Source organism: Alligator mississippiensis, chromosome 3 (assembly GCF_030867095.1).
Source record: "Alligator mississippiensis isolate rAllMis1 chromosome 3, rAllMis1, whole genome shotgun sequence".
Classification (NCBI taxonomy): Eukaryota; Metazoa; Chordata; order Crocodylia; family Alligatoridae; genus Alligator; species Alligator mississippiensis.
This window is the reverse complement of record NC_081826.1, coordinates 288,311,897-288,334,434: the sequence shown is the minus strand read 5'-3', so window position 1 is coordinate 288,334,434 and position 22,538 is coordinate 288,311,897. Positions and strand designations below refer to the sequence as shown.

Sequence of the window (22,538 nt, the reverse complement as noted above, 5' to 3'; positions counted from 1 at the left end):
TGTTGCCATACATTGGCACACAAGCATACACGATCCTCATAAGTGCTCTCATTGCTTGAATTCTTTCAGCTTGGGCCCAAAAAAGTTCTAAGAAATGTAACAAACAGTTCATGTCATCTGGATATGTATGTGGTACCCTGCTTTCCTCTGAGAGAATCAGAATTATAGGGCTGGAGGAGACCTCTAGGGACATCTTGTCTAACCCATTGCACAGATGCAAGATGCACTGTTCCTGAATCTTCCCAAGGAAGTGTCTCCCCACCCTTTTCTTGAAAACCTCCAATTAACCACTACTTCCCTAGGCAGCTTGTTCCATCATCCTGCTGTTTTAAATCTGCTTTGCTGCTGTTAAAACCCGCTGGCTTGTGTCTTACTTTCTGCGACAACGGAGAATGGTTGTTCTCTCTCTCTTCTGGCACTTTCATAGGTTTGAAAACTGCTACCATGCATCTCCTTAATCTCCTTTTCTCCAGACTAAATAGACTTGTTCTCTCAGCTTTTCCTCAAGTCTTGCTTCCCAACCCCTTTATCATCGTTGTTGCTCGTCTCTCTGGATCCCTCCAGTTTCTTTATATCCTTGTTCTTTATATATCAGACCTGCATGCAGTACTGCACCTGACCTCTAACCAGCAGCAAGTAGAGTGGTATTATCACTATCCACATCTTACATACAATACTTCTGTTAATACAGCCCAAAATTGCATTTGTTGATGGGGGGGGGGGGTTCAAGGGGAAGAGGGGTGGCAAATTGATTATCGTTTTTCTGCCCTCCTCCCCCCACCTCCCAACACCATGACATTCCTGATTCATGTCGAGTTCGTGGTCTACCACAACCCCCATATCTTTCTCAACTGTGCTATTACCAACCTAGTTATCTCCTATTCTGTATGTGTTCAAGATTACAGGTAAAGAGGCTACTGATAAAAATGGTAAGAGGCAGGCCTATAGCCTGCTTGTACTCCAAAAAATAAAATAAACATGTATTGCAAAGTCTATCCCAAAGTGCTAGATATCTGTACCAGTACAATATAGCTTCTTACATGTAGAGACTGGGAAGAGTGAAGGTAGGTGGGGACTGGCAGCAGGTCTTGAATTCAGAGTTCTTTACATTTCCCTCTAGTCTATCCCCTATATTTTATAGATGGCTTATTCTAATGAACATTCTTGGATTGATTTTATTCAGATTTATTTTACTGAAACTTTTAGAATCGGATCGAGCCAGTTCTCTTGTGGACTTGGAAGGTGTCAATCGTGGAATGCTGCTTGCCACCTCCTGTTTTCTTTTCCCCTTAGTTACAGTCTTCACTGATGAGGCTGCTTTGCCTTCTATAACTTACCTAAGAAACCAAATACAAATATGTGTTATAATAAAACTGTCTGATGTATTTGGTTACATTAATCACTACTATAATTCTTTAAAGTGAAAGTGGTGATATGTGGATGATCTATTTTAAGGCCTTCTTTTATCAAGTTTCCTTTTAGGCCCAGCTCTCTGCTCTGCTCAGTTTGATCTACTGTCACATGGGAGACCTGGGGGCAGCCCCGTGCACCAGTGCCCCTGCAGCAAGGCAGAGCACTGGACCCAGGCCTTGGGCATGGCATGGGGGATGGGCCTGAACCTGGCCTGTAGGGCCAAAAGTCAGAGCCCCCCTGCCTGAAAACGTCTGTCTGTCTGCGGCTGTGGGGGCTGCCCCTGGCCCACCTCCCCCCTCCTTGGGACTAGGGTGGGGCGGGACACGTGCGTCCCTCGTTGCCCCGCCCCCTTTTGCCCTACTCTGCCGCTGACGTCAGCACGAGGCGCTGGCTTCAGCTCCCGGCGCTGCGCATGCGCGGCAGGGTCGGGACGGGACGTGACGCGCCGGCTCTCGCGTTAGTTGGTGGCTGCGCGCGGGAGGTTCGAAACGGCGGTGCGCGGTGAGCGGTGGCGCGGCGGGGGGCCGGGCCGGGGGCTCCGGATCCGCGTCCCGCCGGGGTGCCCGCCTGCCGGGGGGTGTGCAATGGGGCGGGGGGGGCATGTTTGGGGAGCTCCCACGCACATTCCCCACATCCCCTCCCCCCAGAGCCCCCCCCCAGGGGGTGGGATTTCTGGTCCCAAGATGGCGACCAGGGGGCGGGGCACTTGTCAAGGGGCGGGGCTACCCAGACAGCCGGTGACATCTCCCTTGTGCAAGAGCAAAGCAATCCCCACCCTTGCAAGGGGCTCTTAGCCCAATGTTCAGGCTGCTCTTTTCTGCTGTAGCCCACTGGGCTGCCCTGCCTTGTTAGGGGTTTGGGTTTTGTGGCTCATCCACAGCCTGGGCCGTCGGGCCATGGGTGTCCGATTCCCCCGGGGATGCTGCTCTGCTTCTTCGGCTGGCGGGAGCAGGGCTGGGGCTCCCTGTTACAAGGCCCTGATCAGACCCCACGTGGATACAGCATATATTTCTGGTTACCAATGTTCAAGAAAGATTAACTGGAACAGGTACAAAGAAGAGCTGCTAAGTTGGTTACGGGAGTGGAGACCTCTTTATAAATAAGAAAATGGAATGGGCTTGGCTTCTTCAGCTCAGCAGAATGGAAACTCAGGAGGATGTGATTAGTTTTTATAAGTTTGGTTGCAAGGTGAATATTAGGGAGGACAAAAGCAGGGTAGACAGATACTTCAGCTAAATCAGATGCATACGTTTTTACCACCCCATCTCACTTCATTAAACGCTGTGAAAGGACGTGTCTGGGAAGTCTATTGAAGAGTGATTTGAATACAAAAAATGGGGAGGAGGAGATGTGCTGGGAGAGGCAAACATGCAACAATGCCATAGGGACAAAGGGGTCACAAAAGCTAATGTAGGTAATGGAATAAGAGTCTGTAAGTCCTGTTTAGACCATGCTTAACAGTCCAGTTGGTGAATCATTTCTTGCTCCACAATTGTATGTTCAATTTTTGTATTTTTTAAAATATTTTGTTGTCGAAGAACAGCTACTCTGAGGTCACGGAGGAGGTTAATGTGTTCTGCCACTGGCTTGTGTCTCTCTGGAACAGGTGTCGCATTTATTCTTACACGTAGGGATCGCCCCATCTGTTCAACATAGACAACAGAGGGGCACTGTAAGCAGGTGGTGGCATATGTGATGTTGGTAGAAGTGCAGGTGAATTCATCTCGGATGTTGTTGTTATGCATGTTATTGGGTCCAGTGACAATTGTGGTTTGTATTGATGAGGGGACACACAGCCTGTGTTGCTTTTTAGGTTAAAAAACTCCCAATGCTAGATACAATACTACTAACTGATCATGAACAAATTCAAATTGGAAGTTTTCTTCTAATTTCCAGAGTAAATTTTTTGGAATGGTCTTCTGAGCCCAAGTATTGGGGGCAAAAGACATGAATCACTTTGAAGACAAACTCAGGAAGTTTATGGAAGAGATAATGTGAAAGGGAAAGAGGAGGTCTTGGCCCAGCTATTGGTTTGTATGATATATGGAAGCAAGTATTTGCTATCTCCCTGTTGGAGTACAGGGGTAACTTGCAGTGTGGTAGGTGCCTGGCAATCCCTTGTTTAAGGGTGTTTGCTGGTCAGCTGTAGGGAAGAATCCTTTGACCCCAGCTGACTTCCTGCCCCTGGGGCAGGGGGCTGGACTTGATGATCTTCAAGGTCCCTTCCAGCCCTAATGTCTATGAAATCTATGAAGAAGGATTTTTCCTTCTGAATATTACTGGCTTCTGGATCTTTTTCACCTTTCTCTGGAGAACTGAAGCTAAAGATGGGAGCTTTTGACATGAGGTTAGTCAAATTGTCAGGGACTGTGCAGGGTTTTTTAGTTTTCTGTAGCATAGAGGCACTTTCTGAACATTTATTAACTGACTGCTTCCCTGTCATTGCAGTGTGAGGGCACTGACAATGCCCACATCTCCACTTCTTTTATCGTAGCATGTTGTTCCTGGCATTTCTGGTTTTCTTGCTGTGTGAGAGGGTTTTGAGGGAACAGATTTTAGGAGTCTGGGTATATGGCTGCTTCCAAGGACAGAGGACTGCACTCCATGATGTGGGAAGCCATAACCAGATGGGTCAATGAGTTTGGTCAAGTTCAAAGTTTTGACCTTTTCAATTCTTCATTTAGTGTTTCCCACTGTACAGTGAGAGTAAGACTACCTACTTTGAGGAAGCTTGTGATTAGGTAATAATGTTTGTCAAGTGCTTGGAGTTTGAACACAGATGTGGAGTTTATAACTTCAATCTTTTCCTTCACTTCTATTTTCTTTTGGCTTTCTTCTAGTGACTTTTTGAAACATGTCGGCTTTCCCATTACAGAATAATAATTGAAATAGCAGCTGAGAACTGCCTGAATTGTTACAAGCTCTGGGGAATGGTGTTCTGGTTTTATACACATTTTGCTGCAGCAGAAGTTTGTCAAAAGAGAATACTTAATCAGCTTTTCTATGTGTAAAATTATTCTTTATACTGTATTACAAGGCCCTTTGTTTTCCTTCTGTTCTGAATGATGTGATAAAATGATTTTTGTAATTGAAGTTCTTTATAACTGCACTTGATGATTGATATGCCCTTGATGTTGAGGAAACACTTGTACCCTAACTAGAGTTGAGACCAAAGGAGCAGATAAAATGAATAATAGTTTAGTAGATGAATTAAATGGGTCAAAAATGTTAATGTATTTGTCAGTATAGCTATATTGCCTTCCTACAAGTGGGATATCAATTGTACTCATAAGGAGACATAATAATTTGGGAAACAGCTGGCTGAAAGAGGAAGGATACCTACTTTAAAGAGTGACTTCACTACTTTGGATCACTTTCCATAGGATTTACCTTACTTTCTTACATACAGCATGCACCTTTTTTACTACAATCAGCTGCTAGAAATTGGGGTGTGCATTTTAAGTGAGGAAATATGGTAATAGCAGCTTCTGCAGCTCAATATTCTTCTGGGGAAAGAGATAACACTGCTCTGGGGGGTTCCCTAATTGCTGACTTTGGGCACTTTCTCTTCTCCCTGGTCCCAGAGGCTTATGCTGCGGGAGCTGCTACTGATTCAGCAGAAGCTGAGCCAAAGCCTGGGTGGCCAGGACAGAGGCTCCTGCTGATGCCATAAGTGCTGCTGGCTAGGATCGGGCCCTCCACTGATCTGGCAAGTGCTGCTGGCTGCCCCTCCCCTGGCTTGAGAAGAGAGGTTGGGCAGTTCAATTGAACCAGCAGCAACCGTGGTGTCATGCTGTGAAGGGGTTAACATGTTATCCATGATATTTTGCACCTCCCTTCCCCTGGAGCTCCCTATGTTTTCCCTTGGAAAATACTGTTCTTTCTAGTATTTTTAAGCGAAGATCTCTCTTTCCTCATTCTGCCCTTCAAAAACAAGGTGTGTGTATCTTACTCGGTTTCATATTATATGCAAGATAAATAAATTTCTTTTAAGGGTCCCAAGATGTCTTCAGTATAAGCTTTGTCTGAATAAACTGCTTGATTCGGTCCCAGCCTTGACTAACAAGCATCACTTGTTTTATTGTTGTGCGAGTGTGTGAAAAGTTGCCCCCATTTGACCTGTGAAATTTGAAAGACTGATAAGAGCCTATGGGACTGGAGGCAGAATATATCAGCATACCTTAAGTGTCTATTCTAGGTCTGACTGCATATTCAGTGTCAGCAAGAATGAATGTACAATTATGGATTTTTAATAAAATGGCAGACGTCTTATAGAAATAAACACTGTAGGTGTAATTAGCAGTACTTGCTGAGAGCGATTTAGTTTCACATGGGTAATGATGTGCGACTTACATGGTTGCTTATAACAGAAGTAAAGCAGCTGCTTTATTCTATTCTCAGTGTAACTGTAGGGTTTTAATCCTTTGAGTGTTATTTACAAGTTCCTGTAGCTTTTAAATTCTGCTGATCTACAAATAAATTGAATCTAGCATGTTCTCAAAAAACAAAACAAAGGCAACAAAAATACATCCCAGGCAATTCAACAGGTTTCTAAGACAAATCCCAGTCCTCAACATGCCATTCTTTGCCTGAATGTCTAGGGCAGGGGTGCTGCAAAGCACCACAATGCCTACCTTGGAAGGTGCCGGAGTGCCGGCATTCCAGAAAAACAAAATGAGGGCAAGAGGTACGTGGCAGGATGCCCTGCTTGTGTCTCTTGCCCCTCACCCAAAGCCCCTGCCCCCCAGCCTGGACTCTGTGGCTGCCAGCAGCTACCCTGGCTCTGGGTCACTGCTGGAGCCTGGGCTGCTCCCAGCAGGGCTTACAGCGTCTCAGCTGTCTGCTGGGAGCAGCCCGGGCTCCCGGCTGGCAGAAGCTACCCAGAGCCATGGCCAGCCGCAGCCAGGAGGCTCCAGACAGCTGTGCTGGCATCAGCTCTGTACCGGTGTGTGCACGCGCGCCTCGGAGTGGGCAGTGGGGGAGGAACCTGAGGCAGTGCAACCCTGGTCTCTTCCCCGCTGCTGGCACTGAGCTGGTGACTGGGCTCCGGAGCCTGGCGCAGCTGTTTGTAGCCAGCCCAGTCTCTTGGCAGCTGCAGCAGGCAGTGGGCAGGCTGCAAACAGCTGCGCCAGGCTCCACAGCTCCAGCATCAGCTCCATGCTGGCGGCGACTGCTCATGCACCTCGGGGCAAACAGCAGGGTAGCGCAGCCTGCCCCGAGGTGCCCGCCCCCACTGCCTGCTCAGAGGCACAGGTGCATGTGCCGGTACAGAGCTGATACCTGGGGTCCAGAGCCCGGCACAGCTGTATGGAGCCTCCCGGCTGCAGCCAGCACTGCCTCTGGGTAGCTGTTGCCAGCTGGGAGCCTGGGCTGCCCCCAGCAGGCAGCTGGGGTGGTGCAAGCCTTGCTGGGAGCAGCCTGGGCTCCGTCGCTGGCAGCAGCTACCCAGAGCCGGGGCTAGTTGTGGCGTGCCGAGCAAAATGGCCTTGCATGCCATACTCAGCACGTGTGCTGGGGGTTGCCGACCCCTGGCCTAGGGAATAAATAATATGAGCTTTGTGTTGTGTTCTGAAGACTGACAGAATTGGGCTATCTTAGGTTTTGGGGAGATATGTTTTTCAAAGTTTCATGAGAGCCCCTGAAAATGCCTTGATAATAGCTTCTTTCCTTTTAAATCATGTATTGTCAGAATAGATCACTGTGATTGAGTGGGCTGACTATGAACCAGGAAGCCCACAATGCTAATCCTGTCACTGTCACCACTGCCATGTGTGGGTTTGGATGAAGCATAGCATTTTTATTTAATTTACCCTACTCTATCTGAAGTTTTATGTTTAATTTCATTGCATGATACTGTTTTTGGGGGGAAAGCTTTATGCAAATTTGATAATATTTATAGTATATGTGGATTAAAAAATGTGAGCAAATTTGGAGAAATTTTACGTGCAATATCACTTCCCTTGGCCTGCTGGCAACACATCTACCAATACAGCCCAGTATGCTGTTAATCCTCTGCAATAAGGGCACACTGCTGGCTCATGTTCAGTGTATTGTCCACTGTAACCCCTGGGTCCTTTTCTGCAGAGCTGCTGCACAGCCAGTCAGCCCTCAGCCTGTACTGGTGCATGGGACTGCTCCATCCTCAGTGCAGGGCTTTGCATTTGTACTTGTTGAACCTCGTGAGATTTCTTTTTGTCCAATCCTCCAATTTGTCTAGGTCACTCTGAATCCTAGCCCTACCCTCCAGTATAGCTACTACGCCCCGCAGCTTGGAGTCATCGGCCACCTTGCTGAGGGTGCACTCTGTGCAATCTTCCAGGTCATTGACGAAGACATTGAACAAAACCAGCCCCAGGACTAGCCCCTGGGGTACTCTACTTGATACCGGCTGCCAACTAGACATTGAGCCATTGACTACTACCCTCTGAACCTGATGCTCCAGCCAGTTTTCTATTCACCTTGCAGTCCATTCATCCAGCCCGCACTTCCTCAGCTTGCATGTGAGAATGTTGTTGGGGACCATAACAAAAGCCTTGCAAACGTCAGGGTACACCACATCCATCCGTCTCCCTGCATTCACAGAGCCACTCACCTTGTCATAGAAGGCATCAGGTTGCTCAGGCATGACTTGCCCCCGGTGACTCCATGCTGACTGTTCCTAATCACCTTCTCCAAGTGCTTAGAAATGGTTTCCTTGAGGATCTGCTCCATGATTTTCCACGGACTGAGGTGAGGCTGACTGGTCTGTAGTTCCCTGGATCCTCCCTTTTCCCTTTCTTAAATATGGGCACTATGTTTGCCCTTTTCCAATCATCTGGGACCTGTCCTGATCACCATGAGTTTTCAAAGATGATGGCCAGTGGCTCTGCAATCTCATCAGTCACCTCCCTCAGCACCCTCGGGTGCATCCCGTCTGGCCCTACAGACTTGTATGTGTCCAGCTTTACTAGGTAGTCCCTAACCTGTTCTTTCACCACTGTTGGCTGCTCACCTCCTCCCCAAACTGTGCTGCCTGGTGCAGTAGTCTGGGAGCTGACCTTGCCTGTGAAATCTGAGGAGAAGGCGGCATTGAGCACTTCAGCCTTTTCTGCATCCTCTGTCACAAGGTTGCCTCCCCCATTCAGTAAGGGACCCACACTTTCCCTGATCTTCCTCTTGCTACCAACATACTTGTAGAAACCCTTCTTGTTACCCTTCGCATCCCTTGCTAGCTGCAACTCCAATTGCACTTTGGCCTTCCTGACTTCATCCCTGCATGTCTGAGCAATGCTTTTATACTCCTCCCTAGTTATTTGTCCAAGTTTCCACTTTAAGCTTCCTTTTTGTGACTGACTTTGCTGAAGAGTTCCCTGCTAAGCCAAGCTGGTCATCTGCCATACTTGCTAGTCTTGCTGCACATTGCGATGGTTTGTTCCTGCACTCTCAGTAAGGCTTCTTTAAAGTACAGTCAGCTCTGCTGGACTCCTCTCCCCTTCAGACTGGCTTCCCAAGGGATCCTGCCCATGAGTTCCCTGAGCGAGTCTTAGTCTGCTTTTCTGAAGTCCAAGGTCCGTACTCTGCTTGTTTCCATCCTTCCTTTTCTCAGGAACTCAATATTGAACTCAATATTGACCAATGAGTCCTGACTTTCACTTGTTCATTTCTGAAACTCTGAACACATTATTAAAGGTTTTTCCCTTCAGCATGTTCACAATTTTAATTCCTACTTTTTTTGACTGGGAATGTAGAATTGGAGTCTAGATTTTTTTATCTTCCCTAAATAACTTGTTTTGTGGGAATGTAAGATAAACTTCCCAAACGTGCAGCTATGAAGTTCATGACATTAGGCAGATCTGTATATTATATTTAACCAACCACAGCAATAGTATATGCGCTTAAAAATAAAAACAGAACAAAACAAGCTTAACATTCATATTTCAGTTAACCGCCAGAGGGAGCCAGTACAGCTGCATAAATCTGATCATAAAACAAAGAAACAAATGCTCCTTGCTGAATTCCAGCAGGTTGTTTTTCCTAAATTAGCCCTTACCTCTGTGTGTTCCCTGCTCTGTTTTCAGTTTGCTTTAGCAAATAGTAAATACTTGTTTTCTAATTGCTTCAAGTAAAGCTAGGTGCAGTTTCTCTTTGCTTGTGGCCTGAATAATTTTAATTTTGGCGAAAACAAATTTAAAAATGGACAACTTGTGTTGATAATACAACTTTCTTAAATATGCCAAATGGGGTGGTTATTTTTTTTTCCCCCCCATAGGTTTTATAGAGAGAAGAAGAAATATGGCTTCTTTAAATATGGAAGACTTATGCTCTTACATCAATACAAGGATTTCAACGATCAAGAAAACTCTTCAGTTAAGAAACATAGGTAAGAGATGTTAGTGCATAAAGGTAGATAGATTTTGTTTGGTAAAGGATTTTTTTGAACCGCAACTGGATAGCTTAAAAGCCCATCTCATAATGCTATTTTATAGCTGTGGAAAACTGAGTTAAGTATGGTTGGTGCTGATTTTTTTTTTTTTTTGTTGCATCTGTTTCCTGTTTTTGGATATCTATTATCTAATGTTTGTTGGGCGGGGGGCAAAATGCCCCATAATTTGGAGCATTTAAAAGGTGCCTGTCTGTTTTACTTCCCTGAGGTGAGGAGGGCTTCAAAGAATGGAACCCAACCAAGAATGGAGAATGACCTGAAAGGATGCAGGGAAGACAATGGGGTTAAAGGAACAATAAGCAGGAATGAAAGAGGGGCACCAAACAGAACTGGAACACATGAATTCAAGGCAGGAGTTATGGGCTGCAGATTCAGTGAATTCAGATGTGACATGGAGAAAAATGTATGGGGGACACCTGGAGATGAGGTGGTCCACCCATGTCCTTTTTAGAAAGAGAGAACAAAAATGTACTTGTATTGTGAGGGGAAATAACATGCAAAGTATTAGAGGCCAAAGAGAAAGGTGAGGAGGAACAAGAGAAGTCTCACATACAATGTTATCACCCCTTCTCAGTCTAAAGAAAATACTTTCTGATTCTGGTGTGGCAGAACGGGAAAACAGCTGAAATTCTGCAGAATTTTCTTTTCTTTCTAACCGATGCAAGAATCTATTGTGTATGATTATGCTCTTTAATAGGAAAGGACAATTCTTTTAGACTTAAATGGAGAAAAATCTACTAATACATGTAGCTATATTTAACAGTATCAGCTATGTGTAATGTTAGATAGATTTGTAAACGTATATGATGCTCTTATGCATGGGACTGATGATGTCAATGCTATCTACTATTCAGATTATCTTTCTATTGTAAGACACATGGGGCAATTGCTTATAATTCTGCAAATCTTTAATCACTGGGGCTGAAACTTTGCCCTGGGTCTCTGACCCAGGTTGACTTTTTATTTTTTATTTTAGCTAAGTTAATCAAGCCATTTCTGATAATAACTTCACATTGTTTGAACCTGGATACACGCGCTCACACACACTTTTTAGGCTTTTCTTTATATAGCCTTAGAGTTAGACTTCACTGGTGAACAGGGACTTGAAATTTTGTAGTGTTATTCCCTTTGTGTCAGGGATACACCTTTTGACATCCCTGTGAAATCTGCTGTACTTTGGCCAATTTAAAAGCATAGTTTGCTCAGGCCTGGGGTAGACCATTTTGGTTTTGGCAGGTAAGACTCAGACTCCACTGAGTGTCTCATAGATTCTCATACTGACCAAAGCAGGTATCCACTATAGGCATAGTACCCACTCATAGTCCAGGGCAACAGCGAAGCCAGGTTTTCTTTCTAGTGGCTGCTCCATGCAGAGAGAAGGGAAACGTGTTGATTGGAAAAAGGGATGTGGTGAGACTGGGACTGGAGTAGGTACAGACTAACTGGGATGTCAGGGTATTAGGGACACTGAGGCTGTTTGGGCAAAGTTATGGCAGCTGAAGTAGAAAAGGGAAACTAGAACTAGGGAAAGTCTAAGGCTGAGAGTTAGAGGAAAGGCAGCTGGTACTGGTTGGGCAAGGAGACTACAGGAATGGAAAAGGGGTAATGGAGATGGAGGGTCTATTGTTTGGGAGAGGGGTTTTTGGATGAAGAGCTGAGGAGGGAGGGGATGGGGTAGAGTAGGACCAGTAGGGGGGAAAAAAAAGGAGACTCTGACTAGAGCTGACAAGAATCAATTTTTTTATGCTGCAAATTTGTATCAGTCCTACAAGTTGAAATCTGGGGGGAGGAATATTCAAATTGGGTAAACTAAAGTTTATTTGAATTGCTTCGTTTAGATTTTGAATTTTTAAACCAGTGGTCTTCAACAAGGGTGACATATTATCCCTTTGGGGTGCTGTGACACAGGTAGTGCTGTCACTGTGGCAGCCAAGTGAAACTACCTTGTTTTCAGGGGCATGGCATGTGCATAAGCTCCTCCTCTATTAGAGCTCTCTGATAACCCTAGAGTAGGCAGGAGAGCTAGTTATAGCTGTAGCCTTTCCTGGTCCAGCCCCCATGATGCTCCTCCTGGCAGGTGCATAGGGCAGTTCCACCTATGGGTGTTTCTGTTGCTGGGAAAAGCATGGGTGGGGTGGCCAGACCAGGAAGAGCTACAACCTGAGTCAGCTGTCCTGTTTGCATTAGGGTTAGTAGAGAACCCTAATGCAGGAGGCGTGTTTGCACATGCCACAGCTTTCCCTGAGCTGCCTGGGCAGCAGGTATGTGGAACAGTTTTTACCTGGAGGCAGCAACACCTGGTTGAGAAGCACTGAGGTAAGCAGAGGCAGCACCAGCACAGTTCTCACCTGGGGGTGCTGCCATGCTCCAATGGTGGTGGAAGGGTGCCCTGATTCTGAGGGCTGAGAACCACTGATTTAAACATTTGCTTTTTTTGTATGAAGTTCAAAGCAAATGTTGCTTTAGCTTAGAACATAGAATTTTGTCTTTTGAAAATGTCAGAGGGTATAGAATCAAGGATTTTTATGGGTAATATCTTTTTTGGACTGGCTTCATGGTTGGGGTAAAGTTGGACAGCTTTCAAATGCAAGAATGCCTTGCATTCACAAGCTTGTCTAGCTTTATCCCAACCAAGCAGTTGGTCAGTAAAAGTTATTATCCACAAAAATCTTTGTCCATTGCATAATTCCTAGACCATCATGGCTACAACATCACTCCAACACCATAACAATGTTTAGACAATTTTCAAACTTACAGAATTTTTTAATAGGACATATGTTGAAAAGGACCCTGTCACATGTCACCCCTGTCACAAAGATCTTGCTTTTGATAGACTGGCATTTATGAATCTGAAAAAGAAGTATTTTCCTAAATATTTTGACCAGTTCTAAATAGGAGTATGAAGCAGTGTCTGTTAGAGGACATTTGGGCAGGGCAGGATGGGAACTCAATTGGACAAGGAGCTTGTGCCTGGGAGGAGAGCTGGATGTGAGGCGAATAAGAGACTGCGTATCAAGGGAGCTGAGAACTTTGGCCTTGGGGGTTAGGGGAATAGGACTGGCTGGGCAAGGAGATTAGAGGGAAGATTGGGATTTGGTAGGAAAGGAGAAAGAGACTGGGAGAAGAAGCTAGAGGTAGGGAGCAGGCAGGATTTGGGAAAAGGACCAAAAGCAGTTAAGCTTTGGAAAATGGTAGGCACTTTTGACCTTACAGGGCCTACAATGGATCTCAGGATTCCTGAGTCTCCCCATTCTTCTGTGGTCCTTAAATGGCTGTGAAACCCACTAACAAAGTAGGTTTCCTCCCCTGTTAAAGAGAGTTTGGATAAGGATGAAAACCTGTTACTGTGATCACTTACTTAAAAAGAACAAAAACCTTTGCAGTAGATCTAAAGGCTTCAACTTTGATAAACCTTGTAGAATCAGTGTGCTGCTATACAGCGCAATTTCTGTTTTTCAGTTTACTTTTAAAAAAAATCTAAGTAACAGGAAAAAATTATAAAAGAACAATGTTGGGCTTTCAAAGTTAAGTACTTAAGTTAATAAATGCCAGTTAAAGTTGTCGATGTAACCTTAGCCTCCTCCTTGTGCATCATGATAAAATCCTTAATTTTATGATTGCATACTTTTTTGACAGGGCTGTGCCTCATTCAAGACAGAAAAGAGCTGTTCTGGCAATGTATCTGGGTCTCTTGGCTCAGGCAGATGAATGCTGCCCTGGAGACCTGGATTCTGTCCCTTCTTCTACTACAGTGTTCCTGTGATTCTAGACATGTCACATAAATCAAGCCATTTGCTGGTGGCTGAGATCCTATAGGCAGACTTGCAAAAGTGCTGAGCACGGATAGCTGCAGCGAAGTAGGGGAGAGCTGTGATGGAATATGCAGTTCCATATCATGCAAAGTACTCTGAGAAGTCAGGGCTGAGGTATCTCAAATGAGCACCTAAAATTAGTGGATACTCCTGACTATAATTTTTGTGTGCCTCAGCTTTCCAAGTGTAAAATGGGGGTATTACCCACAATTTTCCTTCACAGGGGTGTTGTGAAAATAAATTCACCAATGTTTGAGCCCTAGAGATGGCATAGTGAGGAGTGCCATGGAAAAAACCTGTGAGGAAATGTAATTGTATTCAGAGGAGGGTTTCAGTAGTATTCAGTAAAATGAGTCTTGGTGCCAGTTCTGCTCCCCACACCTCAGAAAGGATATAGAAGAGCTAGAGAAGGTACAGAGAAGGGCAGCAAGAATGATTAATGGCATGGACAGACTTCCATGTGAGGAAAGACTAAAGAGGCTAGCCCTATTCAGTTTGGCAAAGAGATGCTTGAGGGGGGACAAGATAAGGGTTTACAAAATACTAGATGGTGAAGGCAAAGGAAATATGGATTGATTTACTCTCTCTCCCAATATAAGAACTGGGGGATCGCAAAATAAAACTAGCGGGTAGTAAGCTTAAAACTAACAAAAGGATGCTTTTTTTCATACAGCATGTAATTGAAGTGTGGAACTTACTGCAATCAGATATTGTGGAAACTGACAGGTTAGCCAGATTCAAAAGGGATTGGACAAGTCCTTGGAGGAAAGGGGGATCAGTAGCTATTGTGAATGAAAATTAGGGATACAGCTATGGAAAAAAAGTATGCAATCATGTAATTAAATACTCAGATGCATATGTACAGGGGACCAAATTAAGGATGCACGGGCTATTTTAATTCTTGCATTTTCTGTTTTTGAACGCTTGACTTTTTCAACCTTGAGGCATATTTGTAACCCTGACAATGTAGTTAGCCGAGACCATATTCCAGATTGTTTTAGTTCTAGCTCCACTATTCTTCTCTGGATAGCACTGAGTACTTTATTCAAGAGAATATTAACCCCTCTTTAAAGAGCATGGTCTCTCTAACTTTGCTGGGAGGGCAGTGACTCCAGTGTGGGAAGGAAAAAAGTAGGAAGGGATGTGCCAGACTTTGCTCATGGGGTGGTGAGAATCCTGTAGTGTGAACTGGGCTGTTGGTTTATTTTTATTTTGTACTTTGTCCCTCTTTGACAGATCAGGAGCCATCCTTGAAATCTGTGCTATGTAAAATTGGACATGAGATGTCTCTTTTAAATGAACTCCTGAATAGAATGGAAATAGAAGTTCAGCATCAAGAAAAACTGAAAAATACACTTAAGGTAATCTTATTTTGTTTAAGATTGCTTCTCAATACATAAATGGAAGCTTCAGAGGAGTTGCTCAGACAAAACTTGGCTTCTTAAGTGTTATGTCTTTGAGTTAATAAGGAAGTTACAGAAAGCAAGTACCACTGATGAATATAGTGCATTAATTGCAATAATGAAGTTATGATGACTGGTGTTTGTGAACCTGGGGAATGTGCCAGTGGGCTTCAGTTCAGGCTTTTCTATCATAATTAGATTGGAAATGTCCTCTACAAATTAGCGCTTCTTTCTTCTTAACACAGGTGACTTTTGTTCTCCCCTTCCCCCTGCAAAAAACTGATAGCGAGCTCAGCTGCTGTGAAATGTGTGTCCTTAATTATCCATTTGACCTGGGCAAACCCTGAGTAATTTTGAAGCCAACGGGCATATTTCATATTTACATATATGTCGCTACATAGAATATTTTTCCAACTGACAGTGTTGTCAGCATGAAAAGATTTGTATACCTTTTTTTGTTCATGCTTTAGTGTTCACCAGAGTTCAGTGTATGTGCTAGCCCTGTGACCTTTTTTAATGTACTGCTCATATATTTTTGGGGATGATTATAGTTCATCAGGACAATACTATCTCATCTTTTTTTTTTCTTAACTTTTCATCATAATCAAACTTAATAAAGGGGAATTGCGAAGAAATGATGAAATCATGAATGAAAAAAGACCCTTTAGGATGCCAAAGGACAATGGCAGTCTGCCACCAAATCAGAACTGGCCAGTAATATAAAATGCATCCATTGTGTAAAACCTCACTGCCTAATTTTCACTCTCCTCTCCCCATATTGATGTACTACATATGTTGATGTACTCTGATATTGATGTACTAACTCTGGCAACCCTCTATCAATTTATTGCAAATGAAATCTTGTTTACAAGAGTTTCTGCTGGTATTGGTAGAAAATATGAGTCTTTAAAAGCAATTCATTGTTGTGGAAATTGTCACTTGAGATTATAACTTCAGGTGGAGGTAAACCCTTCAAAAACTTAAGTTCCTGTCTAAATGAAATGACAGAATTTAGTCATAAAAAGGCAGGAACAAAAATGAAATGGTGCAGAATGAAATAACATGCAGAATTATTTCTAAATGTCCAGAATGGTCAGTCTTGGTCTGTGGCCTCAGACCAACACTGGGTGCATTTGCGTGTTAACATGAAGCCTTTGGAGCTCTTTCTCGACTTTTTTAAGCCTATGTCTGCATTAGAAAGTGTTATGACTGCTGCCCTGTTAGAGTGCATGTACATCTGGCTGCGTTTCCTGGGAATTGGGTTCCCACAGCTCCCCCTGTCCTATTCCATAACTTTTCTTTTTGTGCTGGTTCATTCATTCCCCACAGCTCTTCCTTTAGACCTCATAATCTGATCCTCATACTCTTTCAATGCATCTCCCATCTTGCTGGCAGAAGCACAGACACTGAACAAATCAGCAGATTTCTCATGTCTCATTCTGTGTATTGCAGAAATTTGTTTACCACAACAGCTGGTTGTTCATCAGTGAAAATGATAATTTTGAGAAGAAGTAGATGATTGACAGTGAGTGAAAACTGCAAGCTGCCGCAGGCACACAGTGACCAGCTACACTGTATGGAACAGCGTGCCTGGGTCTGTGAATTGAGCACAGTGAGGGGGCGGGGACGGGATTAGATTGTGGTGTAGATTTTAGACAGTCAGCAGAGGATATACAGAGGGCCACATTCTTGGAGTCATTTGCTGAGCTTGCCTCAATCTTTGAGCTGAGATGCACCAAAATGAAAGCTGCTTTTACAGTGAAAAGGGGGGTGCAGTAGCTCTTTGGAAGCTTGCAAGATTGGATTTATAGCAGCTTGTGGGCAATCAGTTTGGTGCTGAAGAATGTCCAGTGGGTGCAGGTGTCTTCTACATGTGCAAGGCCATTGAGTGTGTCCTGTCTTATAAGATTGTAAGTGGGCATTATGCAGGAACTAAGAGGGATTCAATGAAAATTGTGGTGGAAGAAATATCCAAATTCTGCCTATCCTGCTTCTGAGTATGTGAGCAGGAAGGCATACTTTTTCATGCATCACTAAGGGGCTGATGTTAAGGTCGGATGGTTAGAGAAGGTTCGTGTTATTTACAAAGAATCATAAAACTAAATCCTAGACTAAATAATTCTAGTTCTTACAGCCTTTTCCCCATCCATCATGTTTCCAAAACTTCTAATCATTTTTGTTCCTCTCTGCTGGATTCTTTCCCATTTGTCTATGTCTTTCCACAAATATGATTCCCAAAACTGGATACCTTACTCCAGCTGAAGCCTCACACTTACCAAATTTACACGGAAGTGGGGTGCGCAGCAGCTTCTTTATTCTTGTATGTTCTCCCGTGAGCCCCTCTCTCCCTCCCTCTCCCCCCACCATTGATCGGCAGAGGGAGGGGCCCCGCTGCTCCCTCCTGATTGGCAGGGAAATGAAAAGTGCTGTTTTAAACACATTTTTGCCTCCTTGCCAGTCAGCAGGAAGCAGCAGGGCCCTCAGCCAGTCAGTGGTGGGAGGCAACAGTGGTGCCATATTTAAAACTACATTTTTCGCCTCCTCGCCAATCAGGGGTAAGCTGTAAGTGGAGCCCCTCCACCAATCAGCAGCGGAGAGGGTGCACGGGGCAACCTGCAAGATTAAAGGACCGCAGTGTGCCCTGTTTCTGCTGTGAACTCAGTAGGTCCCTATTCTTTACCCATACACACACAGGGTAGAGAAAGAGACAGAGAGCTAGAGAGGGAGGAGAAATGGGATAGAGAGCACCATGCACTAAAACACCTCTCTGACTTCCTTGAGTTCTTCCCTTAGGGCTCGTCTGGGTCTTGAAGAGTTTTTGGCTATCCATGAGGTGTCAGGTTGACTGACATAATTCAGCATTTTATATAGAGCACATAATAGAAGTATGGTTGTATACCAAAATGTTCTGAAAGAAGGCAAGTTTTATTAGTAAAACTTTCTAGTGCAGGTGGCACTTTTGCAGCCAGGTTTATTTTTTTTGTCTTTCCCCTCTATCTGGATCAGCTCTTTTGAATGAGAAGCAGTTGTTTTTTTGGGTTCCACTGATTGCTGTTGGGATTAGAGGAAATAGCCCAGAACTGGGAAAGTTTGTCAGTCAGTGTATTTGATAAAGACCATTTTCATGCCCTCTAGACATTAGACTCTCATTTGATTCATGTTTCAGTGACTTCAAACTCCTGAAAAAAATCCAGTGTTCTTTATTTCAGGAGATCCAAGAGTCTGCTGAGAGGGACTATAATGAAGTGCTGCACCTGTGTGAAAATATTCCTCCTCACCTACCCAAAACAAACCAAAGCTGGTATGTAATACTTGTCTATATGAATTTCCTACTGCCGTTGAAATGGGCTGTGTGAAAATTACTGTACTGCTAATATGACATGTTAAATGCAAAACTTTGGGACCCAGAGTTGTATATAAAGTAGGATGGATGTTTTAGCTTTGCAGTGGTAATGGTTGCTACAAGGTATTGTTATTTACATGGTGATCCCATGAGAAAAAGCAGTGGGAGGCCAGGCCAATAATGGCATGGGAGCTCTACAGGGAACCTCCTACGGTGACAGCAAGTGGTGTTTTGAGCTGCAAACCAGTACTGCTATACTTAAAGCTTAGTGTCATTTTTTGTTTAAAAGTTACATATTGTAAGTGCTCTAAAATTCCTTTGTTGAATCAGACTCTTTAAATTTTCAGTGCCTTGTGGATAGCAAGGAGGTGAAACAAGAAGCAAGTCAGATTTGCTGTAATTTGAGCAATATTTCCCAAGATATTCCTGCCCCCTCAACATAGCATTTTACAAAATCATCTAGTTCTTTTGCATCTGTCAGACTGGGGATAAAAATTTATGGCTCTAATTCTGCCCAAACAGATCGCAGCTGATTTATCTGAGTTAATGTACCTATATTTACTTCCCCTTTGGAGGGAACTGTGTTGAAGAAGCTACTGAGGGTTAAAATAGAAAATCTAGGTTGGCTTGTCAGTAGGTCAAACCAGAAAGACTTCAGTTGGCATGTCCAAAAGAGATGCAACTCTCAGCCCAAAGGGACCCATGGCAGGGAGATGGAAATACCAGTGCAGGCAAAAAACTGAGTTCTCGTGGGGGGCCCTCCAAAGCCCCCAGCCCCCTGGAAACCAGAAATAGGAGGCCATGTGGCCCCTTCTGAACATCTGGCTACTTACTCCCACCCCAAGTGATTCTGGGATCCCTGCCTAGAGGCTCCTGCTTCTCAAAAACATTGACTGATTTGAGTTCAATGAAGAACACTGTTAGATTTACCAAAATCTGTCTGGTTGACTGGGGGTGCGCAGGTGTGTGGGTGGAACAGTCTGGACCCCACTTGGCAGAGTCCCAGGCTCATTTGGGGCAGGAGCACAGTGAAGCATAGAAGGGTTGCCAGGGGGAGCAGAAACGATATGACACAATGCTCATGGTACTTGCGGGTCTGGGTAGAGAGCGGGGCCCCCTAAGAACTCCCCTGCTTTTCCACCTGGTCATGGAAAGCCACCTGCTCATTTTCACTTCCCTCTTACTGACAGTGGGGTCCCAGGCTCAACTGGGAGGGGGGTGCTGGCAGGATCAGCAGGTGTTGGGATGGGCTTTCTTGCCCCCTGCTTCTGAGCTGCCACTGTTGCTCTCCAACCAAGATGGGGGATGATGAGGTATGGGGAGAGGGGGTTGTGAGTTCTTGTTTCCTTATTCCTGGAGCTGGTTGCTTTGGAATTTCCCATAGTTTCCATCCCACATTGCAGCTTTAAAAGGACTTTCCCTGAGGAGAAGGGTACCATGATACCCCAAATGTTTGATTCAGTAAAGCACAGGTTTTCAACCTTACTGCACTGGGCAGGGTGGCTATAGGGAGGCTAAGGTAAATTTTGGGGTGGCTATAGCCCCACAAGCTCCCACTGCTCAGGGCACTTCACTCTGCTGCCTGTCCCTCAGAAGCCCTGAGGAATGCACTAGATCCAGATTTTGGTATGGACTCTATTTCCACTGTCCTGCCCCTTCTTGTCTTTGGTTCATCATTTTCTCTTCCTTGCCACCTTCCCTGGTCCCCATAGCCTCTCTGAGATTTAACAAGAGCAGAGCATGTAGCAGCATGGAGGAAGATTAGTCTGAAGCAGAAGCACTTGAGGGCCTGGTGGGTCAGTGGTTACTCCGAGGTGTAGGGGTGGTTAGAGTTTGGGCATAATGGCAGAATGCTGGAGGAGTGAGAGCAGCTCTTTTACAAGATGTCTTTTATGGTGAGATACTGTATAATGGGCCAAAACTGAACATTGGACCTCTACCACTGCTTTAATCATTTCTTATGTTTACACAGCACTTTTCACCCCCCATAGAATAACTTAGCACTTAAGTGCACTTAGCAAACACTACATAAATCAGTGAAATTACTTCCTCTCTGTGCATTGCTGTCTAGGATGTATAGAAAGGAATATAGCATCTAGGCAGACAGCGGAAGAGGAGAGATTTTTTTTCCCTATGGATATTGAGCTAGTGGAGGGTTGGAATTGGGGGCAAATCCATGCAGAGTTTCTGTGGGATTTTTAGTGTTCATGTAGGTCTTGGCTTTTCAGATCTCATTCAACAGATCAGATAGTAAGTGGATGAGTCAGCCTTGCCAAGATTTAGACCTATGGTTCCAAGAGGTTTAAGGTGTTTAGAATTGGATGGTTTATATTAATAGCTCTATGTTTTGGTTCATCTTTGTGAGTCAGGACTAAATTATGAATCAGTCTCTTGTTTTGTGAAATACAATAGCATACTGAAATTCTAGTTGCTCTGTCTTGCAGTTGAATTGCTTTCAATTTATCTGTTCACAGCCTAACAGAAAAAAAAGTAGTATAATGAAGTAAACTATGGTATAGATTAATGAAGACAATTTTTTTCCTGAAAAATCCTGGGAGGGGATTGTAAATTTTTGGTTGTATGACGTAATATCAGCCATAATTTATTTCTACTGCTGAGTAAATGCATCTTGTTCCTGTGTGCACATTTGCTTATCCACTTAAATACCTAATCTTCAATCACTTAACAGTACCACGGGACTATTTGGAAAGTCTGAAGAACAGAGCAACAGCACAGAACCTGAACGTGCAAAGAAATCTGTAAAAGAGCCAAAATTTATTAAAGAAGCGCCCATAATAACAGCAGAAGAATTTGAAAACGTTCCTGCGTAAGTAAGCAAGTTTCTCGTGAACTCTGACTGACTAAATTGGGAGCAAAATTCTGGTCTAGGAAAAGTGAGCTCTTGCATGACAAAAGACTTGCAGATATATTTTATGAACCATTTAAAAATCCACCTGAAAGGCTAACTAGTGTAATGCAGCAGTATTTGCGATGCTGAAAGACCTGTCTGGGAGCTTTCTGATATAGTGTTTTCTCATTGGAAAAAGTCAATTAATCAAAACAAGTGCTATTTGCAAAAACAAAAAGAGAATTTGTTTCAGTGAATTAAAAGGTGTTTCAGTGAAATAATAAAAATCCTTCATTTGGAAACAATTGTCATTTATATCAAAACATTCTGGTTCATAATGTGCCTTGAAAACCAGCAGGTTTCTGGGTTTATTTCAAAGTTGTAATTTATACTTACAATGGAGGAAGATAAATGAAAGGTTTTAAGATTTTTGAAACAATGTTTTTATTAACCTCATTGTTATTTTACACATTTTTAAAAAAGATTTTATCCTGAATTAGGACAGGGGGAAAAATTATGAAATTTTTGTGGACCAGGAAAATGTTTTTGCACACTACTAGAAATTGACTAGTCACTGGAGTTGGTTAAGCCTCTTCAGGTTTTTTTCAATTTATTTTATAATATATGATAAAGGCTTTTTTCCTCCCAAATATAGTGCTTTGTGCAATCTTGACAGTTTTCCACAAATATTTTCAGTCTTTTGAAAAATATCAATGAACTCCCCTTTTGTGAATTTCATTAGACAACTTGTAAAAGTCCATGTTTCATTTAAAAAAAAAATCATTTTTATATGATTCCTGCATGTTCCCAGTTCTTCAAATCTTGTGGTAGACCACGTTGTTTTTGCCACTCAGCCTTATACATCCTAATGGATGGTTCTGAGGGCACAAAAGGGGGTGTGGCCTCAACCTTTTAATTTCTCCTAATTATCAAAGGTGTAGTTAGCTGGGATTTATTCTCAGTACCCTCAGTTCCTGCTCTTCTGCCCATTAGAAGCTGTTTGTTATAGGTAGTCAGCTTTCTTTAAAAGTGGTGGGGGTGGGTGGGAGAGAGAGACCCATAGGACGCAGACATCATTTGGCGCCACAAAAAGTAGGAAGGCTATTTTGCCTGAATACTTTTGGAGGAAGCTGAGGCTAGGTCATCCAAGTCAGGCACTGTAAATGTATTGTTGAATTTTGAAATTTGTTCAGCATAGTCCACTTGGTAAAACTGACACTAATCCCTAGGTTTGTTCTGCTTTATCAGTTTTGGTGCTATAAGGCAATTGCTTTTGGAGTGTGACTTGTGTATGGTC

The 22,538-nt window shown here is 43.8% G+C and overlaps 1 protein-coding gene across 4 annotated transcripts in view; it reads left to right on the top strand.

The window, feature by feature from the left end:
* The first annotated feature begins 1,839 nt into the window (after positions 1–1,839).
* The window catches only part of SKA1 (spindle and kinetochore associated complex subunit 1), a 42,481-nt gene continuing 21,782 nt past the window's right edge, over positions 1,840–22,538 (top strand). The window contains exons 1-5 of one of the 4 annotated variants that reach the window (XM_019496133.2): positions 1,840–1,914; positions 9,662–9,772; positions 14,884–15,008; positions 18,260–18,351; positions 21,083–21,220. In XM_019496133.2, coding sequence (XP_019351678.1) covers positions 9,685–9,772; positions 14,884–15,008; positions 18,260–18,351; positions 21,083–21,220 — 443 coding nt within the window. In that variant the 5' untranslated portion in view covers positions 1,840–1,914; positions 9,662–9,684. Of the gene's footprint in view, positions 1,915–9,661; positions 9,773–12,127; positions 12,152–14,883; positions 15,009–18,259; positions 18,352–21,082; positions 21,221–22,538 lie in introns of those variants that run through there. The other 3 variants (XM_006264011.4, XM_059725281.1, XM_019496136.2) reach the window with 3 other exon arrangements.